Genomic DNA, 14228 nt, shown 5'->3' on the forward strand with positions numbered 1-14228 from the left:
TTTGTACAGCGCCCAGCACAGGGGGCTCCTCCTGGTCCAGGATTGGGGCAAGTTGTCACCTCTGAGACCTCGAACCCAGGACTTCCGGGAGGACCCTGAGCCCTGACAACTGTGCAGCTGGCGGTGTGCCCTGAACATATCTCCCACGCTCAGGACAGAGGGGCGGCCCTGCGAAGACCCACATACGGGGCAGCTTTAGAGAGGCAGGGAGGGTCTCTCCCCGGGCGCGTTCTCAGCGTTCAGCCTGGGCCCTGCCAGCCTGCGCTGTACCTTTAAGGCGAAGCGCCGCCGGGCTCCGCCCACGTGTGACGAGTCCGGGGCAGAGGGCGGGGGGGAGATTGGCAACAGGGCGTTCCATTGCGGAACACTGAGACAGCGGGCGGGCGCTCCCATTGGCCGCCCGCCGGAGTCTGACGGTTGCCGACGTTCGCTGGAGGCGGCCGCCACCGGAGAGGAGGCGCCGCGGGCGGCCATAACCGCGGGGAGGGACGGACAGGGGGTGAGGGTGGGTGCGGGGCTGGCCGAGGCTTGTTCCAGCGCCTGGGCTCCGGGGCCAGCCACGATCCGCCTCGCCCGCCGCAACATGCCCTGACCGAGCGGGGCTGGCTGCGCAAGGTGAGCGGGGCGAGTGGGTGCGTGCCGGGGCCTCCCCCTTCGCCCGGGGCGACGCTGCAAGCGGCGTCTGCGGATCTAGAGTGGGGGCCCCGTGATCTAGACCCCGGGAGGGAGGGCACGGCGGGGGGGCCGTGATCTAGACCCCGGGAGGGACCGTGATCTTGAGCGCTAGCCGTGGGGTGACAGCGAGGGCCCGTGGGGCGGGCGGAGAGCCCCTGATCCGGAGCTGCGTAGGTCGGGCCGATGTCACGAGCGGACCGGGTGCGCACGGGTGGGGGGCGGCCGCTTCCCGCCGGCCGGAGAAGGCTGGGACGGGCGCTTCTGATGATCCTCCTCGGGTCTCAGGCCGGGCCGATCCCCGCTTGTGAGGGCTGCCCGCCTGGCTCTGCAGCCGAGCCCCCCGCTCCCCGGCCGGGGCAGGTTGGCTTCTCTCACTCCCCCTAGGCGGGGAGAGGGTGAAACCCCATCGATTCGGGGGTGTCTGCCTCCGGCGGGGCTGCGGGATGTGGAGTGACCCCTTTCCCCACGCTGCTGCGTTGAAAGGGTCAGCGGCCCTTCTCTGGCCTGAGGGCTGGCGGCCCAGCAGAGTCCAGCCCGGAGGATGCTAAAGTTGCTATGGGTCTGCAAGCCGGCACATGGGGCTTTCCCCCTCTCCCTTCCCCCAAGAGAAGCCTCTTGCTCTGGTCTCCAAGCCTCCTGCACTTTGCAGTCTGGCTGGGGGTTGTGCTGTTACCCCAGGGCAGTGCCGGCTAGTGGTTAGAGTGGGGGGGAGGGGGGCATGATGGGTTCTGTAGCTACTCTAATGGTTGTGTACATTTGAGCCACTCGGTTAGGCAAACGGGGGGAGGGTACTTGCCTCTTGGGGTGGTTCTGGGTTGTCATATTAAATTGTTTTGTGTGGAGAGTGCCAGTTAATTGCCTATTAACGCTCCAGCAGAGCAGCCAGGCGTTGCTTGGGATGGAGCATTTCCAAACCTAAAGGGGGGGGCGGCGATCTGGGCCTACTCCGGGAATGCTGTCACGTGCCTCTGTCTGTAGAAAACAAACTCCCCTGTGTTCAGGGACAGGCAGCCTGTTCCCATGCATGACACGTGTTCGTAGACTCCGAGCTATCCCGGTAACCTGTTTACTTCTGTGAGCCTGCTACATGTTCACAGACTTGTGGGTTCCTTGAGCTAGACTTTGCCCTGGTGGGCCTCCTTTAAACCCGTTCCGTTACTCATTGGAGGAACCCGAGAGCTTGAACAGAGACAGCCGGACTCGCAGCCCAGCCCCGCTTGGCGTTCTGCGAACGCCTGCTCATGCACTAAATGGCTTGGCTCCAGCGCGCCTGCTTTGGCCGTAGGTTCGCGGCCCTGTAGTGCGTGTACCCTGAGACAGGAACCATTTTGGGGAGCTCTTCAGACCCTGCTTCTGGCCTCTGATAAGCTGTTGATGGCAGCTCTTCGGTTCCCATAGTGAGCCCGTGAAACTGAGTCATATTGGGATAATTACTCTGCCTGCTGCGAGTGACGAATGGATGCAGATGTTGTGTGGGTTTCAAAGGTCTAAGCTGTGGAGGTCACGTACAGATTTGTGCTGTCCCAGTGTGGCAGGATCTCAGAATTCGGCTGGGGCCCGTGTCTGCTACAAAGCGTCAGTAGGAAAGAAGGAGTGCCTGGCCTGGAAAGTGGCACGTATGGGGGGGGTGGTCTCCTTTGCAGGCTGTGAGGTGGAAATAATGCCCCTGCAGTTTGGGAAGGAGAGGATGGCAATGTTAGAGTAAGAGGAAGTGGAACAAGGCAGCCACTTGATTGTCAGTGCTGCTTGAGGAGTTTTGTTCACTGGCTGAAGGAAGCAAAATCCCCAGGTGAAAGGCATCTCACACTGCCCTTATCTTGAATGGACTTTGATCTGCTTGTGCAATCTAAGACAATCCCCGCAATATATCTTTAAAGGAATCCGGTCTTGACTCCAGCCCCTGCCTTATAATGACACTCTGTATTTGTCTAGCTCTTCTCTTCTGGAGCCCTAAAAGCACTTGACTACATGCCTCTGGGGTATTTGTTTTCCCAGCTTGCAGATGGGGAAACAGAGTCACAGAGGTCATGTGACTTGACCGTGGTGTTGCAGAGAATCACAGAGCCTTGGATTCCTGATGCCCAGCCCCTCTGCTCTAGCTACTGTTTTAGAGCACAGGTCTCTTGTAGGAACTCAATTTGAGCCCCATCTCTGTCTCGGTTAACTTTACATCACAAGAGTCTCTGAAAATCCTGTGGCACCGAATCCCTCTCATTCTCAGTGTAAGAGGAACAGGCAGGACGTCCGTTAGCAGCCATCTTTGTTTAATTATCTCTCTCCCTTTCCTGTCGTGTTTCCAGGGTGGGGTTCAGGGACCTGTAGAGGTCTCCGTGTTCTCATTCGAACAGACACCTGTGAAATGGCGAGCGTCTCCTCTGATCACCAAGTGTTGGTTAGCAGGGCTGTCCCAGCGGGGTGGAGGCAGTTCCAGGTTTGCGGGGAGGGGTGTGGAGCTGCAAGCGGTAAGAGAGTGTTGACCAGGAGAGGGGGGCAAGATGAACTGAGAGCGGAGATGGAGGTGCAGTTATGCAGAGCCAGGAAGGTGAGTATGAAGAAGCTATCGAAGGCCAAAGAGATCTGCTGGGTCCATTCCCCTGCTTTGTCTAGCCTAGGTTTAAATGTCCCAGCTAATGGGCCTTCCATCCCTTCCCTGCGGAGGCTGTTTCACAAACGTGTAGATCCTCTTTGTGAAGAAAATTTCCCTGCTCTTCAGCATCTTCAGATGGTTCCACAGAGTCACCTCGGACCCCAGCACAGGCGCATCACCTCGCATATTTCTGTCTCCTCTGCAGGTCGACCATGGCCGAGCTGGTTCATAAAAGAGGGAAGAGGCGGGACGACAATGGGCTAGGCGGTGCTGTTGACTTCCTGCTGGCCAACGCCAGGCTGGTGCTTGGGGTGGGAGGTGCTGCCGTGCTGGCCATCGCGACTCTGGCGGTGAAACGGGTAAGGCGGGCTGGGCTCTCTGGGTTCCCTCTGGAACAGGATTAGTGACCAACAGTCCTGTTCACACTCGATGGGCTGTGATGTATGCATTGGGACGTCAGGAATTTAAGGCGCTGCCCCTGGTTAACAAAAGAGCTATAATCCCAGCTTGCAAAGGAACAAGGCCTTGCAACGCATCCTTCCCCAAACCACCCTAGCCACACCAAGAGAGCAAACCTTCCATGCATGTCTTTTTCCGTACAGTCCTTGGCCTCCTCTAAGCAGAGTCTGTGATCTGAGCCAGTCACCTTGCTTGCATGTGATACCCGTGTGGTCAAAGATCACAAAACCTGTAGGGTGTATTTCTTGAGGGAGGAGCATTACTGCAGGAGGTAGGGGGGAGCAAACATCTTCTCTCCACCAGTCTTCCCAGCCCAGGACAATTAAATGTTCCTGGACTTTGCCTGTGACTGCGGTTTGGCTTCCTGTTAAAAGGAAAGTCACCTTTTAGCTTCCTCAACAAAAAACAGGGGTGCAGGATTTTCTCATTTAGAGCAGGCTGAATTGATTGCAGGTAGAGATTTTAATCATGTTTTGCATTTGTGCTTTCTAGTTATTTTCCTAAAGAAAAGTTTAGGACCAACCATATGTTCTTATGTTGATTTGCAACTTTACAGTTCCCCTTATAATTGGTGGGGTTTTTTTTGCTAACCAGGAGCCTACATTATATCTATACACATTTATTTAAGCAGTTATTTAGCTTAACTTGCATTTATTCAGATTCTTTAATTTTGCATTTTTTTTGTTATGATAGAAAATGGTGAAGGATTCATTCCTTCTTTAGTAGATTAATTTTTCTTCTTTAGTAGATTAATTTTTTACTTGTGATTTTGTGTCAAATCCCATTTGCATTGAAATTCAAATTCAATGCAAATGCACAAAACCAGCATTTACGTTTTTTATTCACTATGGCATGTCTACACTACAAAGTTAAGTTGACTTCATTTAAGTCGACATCCAGGCACTGCAGTAATTAACTCAGCTGGGCATGTCCATACCACGTGCATTTTGTCTGTTGGTGAAGTGCGTGTCTTCACTAGCAGTGCTTGCATTGATGCACAGAGCAATGCACTGTGGATGGCTATCTCACAGTGCAACTAGCCACAGGGGGGTTTTGGGAAGGGCTTGAAAAACCTCATGGGATCAAAAGGTTGTTGCAGGGTGGAATGGGAACATCGCTTCGGCCTCCCATGATGCAGATTCCACCCTCCCGATATCACGGCAAACAACCCAATATTTTTCACACCTTTTTTTGAAAGCCTGGCTTAGCTGCCAGTACACCAAGCCCGAGAAGCACGGAACCCGCTCAGCTGTGCACTCTTGTTATGAGCATTACAAACACTGCAGGATAAGGCGCAAGGTATTTCCAGAGTTGAGACAGGAACATTGCAATGCCATTCAAGCAGCCCTGCTGCAAGCGGTAGAACGAAACAATTCCCGGTTGCTGCTGGCAGTTGCGCAGCAGCTGAACATGGTTGAGCGTCGTTTCTGGTCCCGGGAAACAAGTGCTGACTGGTAGGATCGCATCGTTATGCAGCTATGGGATGACGAGCAGTCGCTGCAGAACTTTCCAATGCGGAAGGCCACTTTCCGGAAGTTTGTGCAGAGCTTTCCCCAGCCCTGAAGTGCAGCAACACTAAAATGAGACCTGCTTGACAGTGGAGAAGTGAATGGTGATGGCTCTGTGGAAGCTTGCAACACCAGGCTGCTACCTGTCAGTGGGGAATCAGTTTGGTAAATCCATCGTGGGAGCTGTTGTGATCCAAGTATTTAGGGTCATTAATCGGCTTCTACCAAGAAGGGTAGTGACTCTAGGCGTAGGGGATGGTTTTTCCATGATGGGGTTCTGTAACTGCGGTGGGGCGAGCTATGGCACACGTTCCTTATCTTGGCATCAGACCACCTTGCCAAAGAGTACATACACCGAAAGGGATACTCTTCGGTGGTGTTACACTGGTGGATCACAGGGGGCGTTTCACCGACGTCAACGTGGGATGAAAAGGTGCATGACGCATCTTTAGGAGCATAGATCTGTTGAGAAAGCTGCAATCAGGGACTTTCTTTCCAGGTCGCAAAATAATCGTTGATGATGTTGAAATGCCAATAGTGATCCTGGGAGACCCAACCTAGCCTTGCTTCCGTGGCTCATGAAGCCATACATTGCCCACCTGGACAGCAATGAGAAGCAGTTCAACAATAGGCTAAGCAAGTGCAGAATGGTGATGGAATGTGTTTTTGGATGTTTAAAGGGTCGTTGGTGCAGTTTGCTTACTAGGTTAGACCTCAGTGAAAACAAATATCCGTACTGTTATTGCTGCATGTTTTGTGCTCAGTAATATCTGTGAGGCAAAAAGAGAAAAGTTTCTGCAGGGGCGGGGCAGGTGAATAGATTGGCAGCTAATTTTGAGTAGCCAGATACTAGACCAATAAGAAGAGCCCAGCAAGGAGCTCTGCGTTTCCAGGAGGCTTTGAAAGCCCGTTTCAGTCATGAGCCACAGTAATGTGCGCTGCTTATCTGTTGTGCCTTCCCAGACCTTCCCCTCTGTTGCATCAGCTTCCCCCCCCAATCTCCATAATTGTAATAAATAAATATTTCATTCATGAAACATTGAGTTTTCTTGCACAAACAAAGAAACTGAAAGAGCAGAAAAATAATGTAATCAGGGCAATCGGTGTGATAAAATTGGGAGGGGAGAAACAAATGCAGCTTGTCTGTGAAAGCACAGAAGTCTTGCCCATCAAAGGTCTTTGAATGGCCAGCTTTTGTTGTTAGTATCCTCCCCCTGGTGTTGAGTGGAAGGGATACTGCACCTCATGCTGTGTACTGCAATGATGCCAGCAGAGCGAATACTAGAGTGGCAGGGGAAAGTGTCCTGCTATGGAGGAAGAAATAAAGCAGCCCTCCCCAGAAACCACCTACAGAGGATTGTAGAGTACCTTCAGGAAAGCTTCCTGGAGATCTCCATGGAGGATTCCCGGGCCATTCCTGTGCACATAAACAGTCTTTTCCAGGGGCACCTTCTGCATAGCTGGAGCAGCCACTGGGGAAGCAGATAGCCACTGCTCCTCACTTTTTCTTCATATTACACACAAAACATAAGAGCCTGTAACCCCTACCGTTTGATTGGAATTGCATGCGCACCAGAGGTGCCTTGCCTGGCATCACGGTTGGCCACCATGCTGTCCTGCTGTGACCGGCTGGATTGCTCCAGGGTTAAAAATAGCTCCTGGCTCTCAGGGAAAATGGATCCCCCCGCCCGCCTGTCTCCCATTCTCCTCCTCGTCCAGAACATCCTTGTTATTGTCTGAGGGAGGCCGGAGACTCACACTCCTGGGCGTATCCACGCTACGTTTGGGGGCAGTGGTGGGGTTGCCACCAAGAGTCACATGCAGCTCATTGTAGAAGCGGCACGTCTGTGGTTGCAGAACCAGAACGACTGTTCCCCTCCCTTGCCTTGTGGTACGCCTGCCCAAGTTCTTTGATTTTTCCTGTGGTGCTGCTGCATGTCCATGGGGTAGCCCTTCTCCCCCATGCCCTGCGTGATGTTTTTATGGATGTCAACATTGAGTTGCTGTGATCAGCTGACCTGGCAAGCTCTCCAGGCTGATCAAACAGGAAATGGGAACTCAAAGTTCCCCAGGGCTTGAACAGGGGAGGGACTGTTTCCTGTGTACCTGGCTGCTGTGCAGCGGAGTTGAAAACCATCTCCAGAGTGGCCACAGTGGAGCATTGTGGGACACCTCCTGAAGGCCAGTTCAGTCGACTTACACAGTGCCATGTCTCCACTGCCTCTCTGTCGACCCACCAACATCGATTAAAGCACTGCACCCCTTGTGGAGCTGGAGTAATTAAGTCAACGTTACAGACGAGTTAGGTTGGTGGAAGGGACCGGTTAGTGTAGACACATATGTTAGGTCGACGTAAGGCAGCTTCTGTTGACCCAAGTTTGTAATGTAGGTCAGGCCTATGATACCTTAAATGTGCTGGATGCATATTTTGCATTTAAGATTAATGTATTAAAGAAAAGAAGTGCTGTCTGTACTTAGCAAATCAAAATGATTATTTCTGGCCGCTGCATCCTTCAAGATTTTAGGTCTTCTCACACCTAGTTTTCATTCGGAGATTGGAAGAGGAAAACAAGCTTTCCTGGGTTTTCAGCTCCAGTTGGTTTCCTATCTTTGAATGAACGAATCATTGAACTGAACTAGTTGAATAAACTGAAATAAAGAGAATATTTTCTGAGTCTGTAGAAGAGGCCACTGCTGTCAAAAGTGGTTTAGCACTTCAACAAACTCTGGCTCTAGGTGCTTTGCCAGAGACTTCCAGGCAGTGATTGAGTTTCTTTAAAAGTTGGCAGCAAACAGTACTGCTTAATATAATGTATGGTATTTAATTTAAATGATTATAAGAAGTTTAGGCCTTAACATTGGTTGCCAATTTCAAATTTGATTTTAATAGCTTTATTTTTTTTAATTTAAACTAAAAAAAAAATTCCTGATTTAAATAAGGAAATCCATTTTTTTAATCCACCCTGATTGAGAGTAATGAGCGAGGATTCAGAGGGGGAGGGATGTCCGTGCTTGATCTACATGTTCACCCTGACAGAAGTGCTCTGAGACTGTTTACAGCAGTGATTTTCAAACTGGGGTATGTGAGCTCTCGTTAGGGGGTAATGTGAGAAAAATCCTATGTGAGAAAATAATGGCGGACAACGCATCGTGTTATCCCTGACAGACCTTTTATTCCTCCCCTTCCCCCCTCCCCCATTTTCCTAGATATATTATGACCCTAACTCAGATGGGGGTACATGGTAGTCTGCCTTATTTGGAAAGGGGTATGTGGCCTAAACAGTTAGAAAACCACTGGTCTACAGTCTGTTTGTCTGGGGATGTAAATTCTGATTTCTTATCATTTGATTAAGACGCGGCAAATCCCGTGTAACATTCACAAGTGGGGGGAAAAAGCTGATCTGTGGATGCAGCTCTGAAACCAGCCCATCCATCTGTAGAACGGTACCAATTAATCTATGGTTCAAGTCCTCATTTTACCCTCTGCATGTCTACATCTGCTTTCTCTGCATCTGGCGTGGAGCAGTGTTAGGATGCCTGTAAATGCTGCTTGCTGGCCATACTCTTTGTGTGGTAGTGCTGACAGCTGAGCGTCTTTCATGAGCAGTAAAAACTTGCGTGAGAACTAAATAAAACCATTCTAGAACCGCCCACTTCGGGACGAATGGATGCTTTGGCAGCAGAGATGGGGTTAGTCAGCTGTAGAATAACAGCTGGTAAGAGCAGTGACTCAGCTGTGAATCTTCATTCTTCCATTTGCTCCCACAGCTGATAGACCGAGCCACCAGCTTGCCTGACGAGGACGACAGTAAAGCAGAGCAGAAGTCCATCGAGGAGAGCTGGCAAGATCTGACCTTGATCAAGGCAGCGTCAAAGCCTCCAAAGAGGCAAAGCCGGGCGGATCTCAGCGAGTCTCTGCTGTCCTCGTCTGCGACCCTTCCTGCCCCAGGTCAGGATCGATGCTCCATCTCCTTACTCCTAGTGTCCAAGTTCTAGACAGGGTTGAAACAGCTGCCCCAGGTGTTCACTGCATGTTGCTGGCGTCAGGCAACTGCTCGTCTTCATATTGCTTGTTGTTTCCTAAGTAATGCTATGCTACACGACCATACGAGAACTCCTCCACCCTCTGGCTGCTGGAGAACTCATCCTGTCTTCTGTAGTGGGACCCATCCTTTCCGGCTAGCCAAGCAGACTAGTCTCAGTGGGCTCCTTGCTTGACATCAGGGTGTTACACCAGCAGTTAATTTGGCCCTTCATGTTCCACACAGCTGGCTGACTAGTGGGTGGCTGATGGCAAGTTCACAACTGGTTCCACATCACTGTAACAGGGCAGAGAGGGTCACACTCACTCCTGAGTTGCCTTGCCATGTAGCTGGTAGGGCTTATTTTAATCCAGAGATGGGAAAGCTGGCTGGATTGTGGGAGGCTCCCAGTCCATCATGAGTTGGACAGGATCCATCTCCCCCGGGTACATGCACTTCAAGTGGCATCAAGAACATCTGTACCACATGGTAGGATAAGAATGTGTCAGCTTCACCTCCCTTTGATTATATTTATATGGTGCCCATCACCATGTACCTAACCAGGGGAGACTGCCAGAAGACACTGCAGGAGACCCCAATATTAATTGCCCTATAGACAAATGCTGTCTTAAAATGCCAGCTTGGTATTTACAGCCAGGATCTCTTCAGCAGCAGGTCGGTTGAACCCGGCATACTGCAGGTGTGCAGCACTCGCTTATTACTAGACCCCCAAGAGCTGCATGCTGTGACACAGTACAAACTGGTTCTCACTGCCCGCTAACTGGCTGAACGCTGTGCTTGGAGCTTTCTGACATGGGCATGGCATGTGTCCAGGAGTATGTACAGTCCACACGAGACGGGGCCTGCAGATCAGAGACTCAATACAAGACAGTCCCGTTTCAAACCAGCGCTCTTTCCAGATAACTCCTTTGGATCAACATCGAACATGGCTTCCCTCTTGCAGTTAGTCATGGGTCATGTGGCCTAAACCAGTGTTTCTCAAGAGGTGAGTCACAACCTCTGAGGGGGAGAGAAGGAAGGCAGTCCAAGCGGGGCCGTGAGGTATTGAAACTTCCGTTAAGTCGAAAGCGAAGAAATCTCACTCCTCCCACATCTCCTCTGCCAGGGCCAGTATTTTGTCATCCTCTCAAAACACTCACCCAGTAGCTACGTAGGCTGATCATAGATCCCTAGTTTTACTTTCTGTAGTAAACGTAAGGGGTTTGCAACACTTCTTGACTTGAATTGAGGGATCACCCACCTCAAAAGGTAGAGAAACAGCAGGTTAGACTGCTTGGAACGTAAGCCAGGTAGTCGGTATTGAAGTTAAGATACCCTGACGCATTAAGCAGGACACTGGGTAATGGGACGTGGACCTCTTCTCGTCTAGGTGCCTGTTCGAATCCAGCGATTGGAAGTCACTACTTCTGCATCATTAGTGGCTTCCATACGTTATTTGTGGTGGTGTAGCACTGAGGAGCCCCTTCATGGACCAGGTCCCCATGGTGCAAGGCGCTGTACAAACAGCACAAAGGATAGTTCTCGCCCCAAGGAGCTTGTGTGGTGGTTTTAGTCCACTTCATAGAGGAGTGTGGGTGTGTGCCTGAAACAAAGCCACCATCAGGGCTCGTCCTCAGCGTGGCACTTGAGGGTACATCTACGCTGTGATAAAAGACCCGCAGCACAGCTGCCTTTGGCCCGGGTCAGCTGACTCAGGCTCCCGGGGCTATACAATTGCAGAGTAGAGGTTCAGGCTTAGGGACCGTCGTGTCTTCCCCCCCCCCCCCCCATGGGGTCCCAGAACCAAATGTCTCCCCTGCAATTACATAGCCCCGCAGCCTGAGCCCCAGGCCAGCTGCACGTCTTTTATGGCAGGTCAGACATACCTTGAGTGTCTAGAGGACCAGACTGGGTCAGGAGATTTGTGTCTCGGTCCCAGCTTTGGCACTGAATTGCTGACTCTGGGCAAGTCACTTAATCTTTCCTACTGTGGCCTTTCAGGCTGACCTAGGGGGGTAGTTCCTGCCCCAGCAGGGTTGTAAGGCTTTAGTTGTGATCCTTGGATGAAAGGTGCTGTGTCACTGCAAAGCATCCGCCGGTTCCCTTGCTGGCAATCTGCGCTGAGAGGCCAAGGATTGGATGACCCTGGATATCAAGCTAAAGTCTTGACGATTCTTCCAGGTCAGGACTGAGGCGTGTTTGCTGCAGCTTGCATGGGGGAAGCTTGCATTGCCACTGCTTATGCTGTACAGATTGGGTCTCCAGCACCGATTTATTCTTTTTTCTTTTTGCGCGTGCAGTGCTCACTCTGGAAGCATTGCCTCTAATACATCTCCTTATTCCCTTCTCAGCCGCAGAGCCTCGTGGCCATCCCACCTCCCCGGAGACTCCCCAAGTAGAATCCAGGACGCTGCTTTGTCTCACGTTCCAGGAGAAGCTCCTCTCTTACTACAGAAACCGTGTCACCATCCCGGAGACGGAAGTAGTCCTTGGCGTGCAGCTAGCAAAGGACATCTGCACAGAACTGCAGAGCTTCTTGCAAAGCAAGTACCCGGAGCTGCCCTTCGGCCCCATGTCCCTGGGTGGTTCCCTCTGTGATGACCTCCAGGTGGTTGCTGCTGACCACATCTGCTTCATGCTGCCCTTGGTATTTGAAACCACGCTCTGGAGCCTGATCCCAGGAGAGGACACGGTCGTAAAAAACCCCCGGTTCTGGATGATCAGGCGGACTGACATGGAGTACTTCCCTCGCGGGAGCAGCCCTTGGGACAGGTTCATAGTGGGCCGGTACCTCTCTTCCAACGCGCTCAGTGAGGCGCTCCATAAAATACTGGTGGCTTGCACCAACTGGCCTGCCATAGGCAGCCTGCTGGAGTGTATCATCAGACCCGGGGTGGCTTCTGAGGAGCTGAAGTTGGAGGTCACGCACCAGCAGACCCAGCTGAACATAACCCTCTGTCCAGTGACAGAAGCTGGGGATAAGGTTCTTCTTGCCCAGCCGCCGAAAGGACTTGTGGAAAACCTGTGGCGACAATGCTTTTATAGGGCCGAGGTTGCCAAGCTTAAAGAGCTGGATGCTGGAGACTCTGGAGCCAGGCAGTGCTGCCTCAAAATCCTGAAGGGTGTTTGTAAAAACCATCCTGTCTTGAGCAGACTGACTGGCAGCCATCTGACTCACGTCCTCCTCCATCTCAGTGAAACCGAATCAGACTGGGCAGAGGAGGCCCTGGCTGCTAGGTTCCAGCAAGTGATCGAAGAGTTGGTAGGCTACCTGGAGAAAGGCGTCCTCCCCTGCTATTTCAGCAGTAAAATTAACTTGTTCTGCGAGTTGGGGGAAGAGGAAATAGACGAGATGGGGTATATACTCTACAGTGCCGTAGCTGAGCCAGGCCTCTTGTTGCAGGAATGTGCGTATAAATGAATTGCTAGCCTGGGGAGTTCCTGACTGTAGGTTTTTGCGCTTCTCTCTGTCCCCTTCTCCCCAGCGGAGTAGGTTGCCAAGCTTCTAACTTCCTAGTCGCGACCAGGTGAAATCCTTGCACTTAATGAACAAAAAAGTATTCACTTTTTCAACACGAGGTGCCTGAGTAAAGGGACGGGAAATGGGATGTGGAGCCATTCACCTCCAGGTCCCCCCAGTTCCGATCCAGCCCACGTCTGTAGTAACGAGAAGTTAGTTACCATCTATTTAGTGGCGAGGTCTGGGGGAAGTGAGTTCGGTCCCTACCAAACTATCGGCCAAGGGTTGACAGGCCTGCAAACTGAACTTCCCCTGGTTTCTGGAGATACTCTCCAGCCCTAGATGCTCACTGGTAAGTGCGCGGGGAACCTTACACTGCCATTGCTTGTGCTGTACCTTGTATAAACTGGACTTCAGTCTCCGGGGCTCTCAATCCAGCCCCTTTCACGAGCACAAAATTCACTCTGAAAGTGCCAGCCTCTACACTTCTATGGGGGCGGTGTGGGAACCTTGTAGGTATTTGCAAACCCAAGATGCTGGCTGTATGAAGGGACAGGCCTGAGGGAGCAACTGATTATGCACCACAGGATTTTGCCATAGCCAATCAGATCTCATTTGCTTTTTCCTGAAGCACTTTCAGTGTTACTAATAGAGCTGCCCATCAGGACAGACTGTGTACCTGGTGTTCCTCGTTGTGTGTACGTGAGCGCTAATACTGGGGGTTCAGTACCCTGAGTGTGTCTTTTTATGTTTTAACTCTCCCTCCTCACCCATGTCTTGCTGCCAACTTCAGCAGGGGCTCCACAGTGTGAATTCACGGTGGCGGTGGCGATGGAGGGAGAGAGATGGGGAGTTTCCACAGTCTTTCACTGTGGATGGACCTAAGTGATCTCCAGCCTTGGACGCAGACAAGATTGTAGGCTGGCTACTAGACAGGCCAGGGCTGTAACTACTACTGTTGTACCCGAGCCTCCTGCTGCTTTAAAATGAATCGTGGACAATTTCCACCCCAGCTTTTCAGGTTAAACCCTGTTTTATGCATGTGTTGCTGCTATCTAGAGATCCTGCCCCCTCTCGGTCCTCATTAAGATTCTGCTTACCCCAGAACGGGGCAGGATGAGGACAATGCTGCTTTAATCAGAGTTTCCTGTTAGCAAGAGCTGAAGTGATTTTGTGTTTCGGTCGTCATGTTAAGAATGAATTGTTTCTGTAGTGGCTGCCGATAGATTGGTACCAGCTCTATTTCAAATACGAGGAATGAACTTTCTCACTGCTCTCACGAATTAAGAGCCAGGCCTGTTTTGCACACTGAGTGGAAAATAAACCTGCAGCCTTTTACTGTGAGCATCTAACTGGTATTTAGTTTTCTCTGCAAAGATGGTATTTTGTGTTTGTGGGGGAGGGAGGAATCCTTCTCTGTACAGTGATTCCCTCTGATCTGAAGACTACTTGATCTGTATGAACAAAACCATGTTCCAAATGTTAGTGATGAAAATAAAGCCTCCTTGTGGAACGGG

The 14228-nt window shown here is 51.4% G+C and overlaps 1 protein-coding gene across 2 annotated transcripts; it reads left to right on the forward strand.

Moving 5' to 3' along the window:
- The first annotated feature begins 487 nt into the window (after positions 1-487).
- MIEF2 (mitochondrial elongation factor 2) lies at positions 488-14228 on the forward strand. Of its 2 annotated transcripts, XM_067534268.1 has the most exons (4): positions 488-615; positions 3468-3621; positions 8998-9178; positions 11603-14228. In XM_067534268.1, the coding sequence occupies exons 2-4, from the start codon at positions 3475-3477 to the stop codon at positions 12670-12672; spliced, it is 1398 nt and encodes a 465-aa protein (XP_067390369.1). In that variant the 5' UTR covers positions 488-615; positions 3468-3474; the 3' UTR covers positions 12673-14228. The 2 variants fall into 2 exon arrangements, with proteins under 2 accessions (XP_067390369.1, XP_067390370.1); XM_067534269.1 differs by lacking the exon at positions 488-615 and having other exon boundaries at positions 1475-3621.

The sequence above is a fragment of the Emydura macquarii genome, unplaced genomic scaffold (genome assembly GCF_026122565.2).
Source record: "Emydura macquarii macquarii isolate MOO-44397 ecotype Brisbane River unplaced genomic scaffold, CSIRO-AGI_Emac_v2 contig_3390, whole genome shotgun sequence".
In the NCBI taxonomy this organism is placed as follows: Eukaryota; Metazoa; Chordata; order Testudines; family Chelidae; genus Emydura; species Emydura macquarii.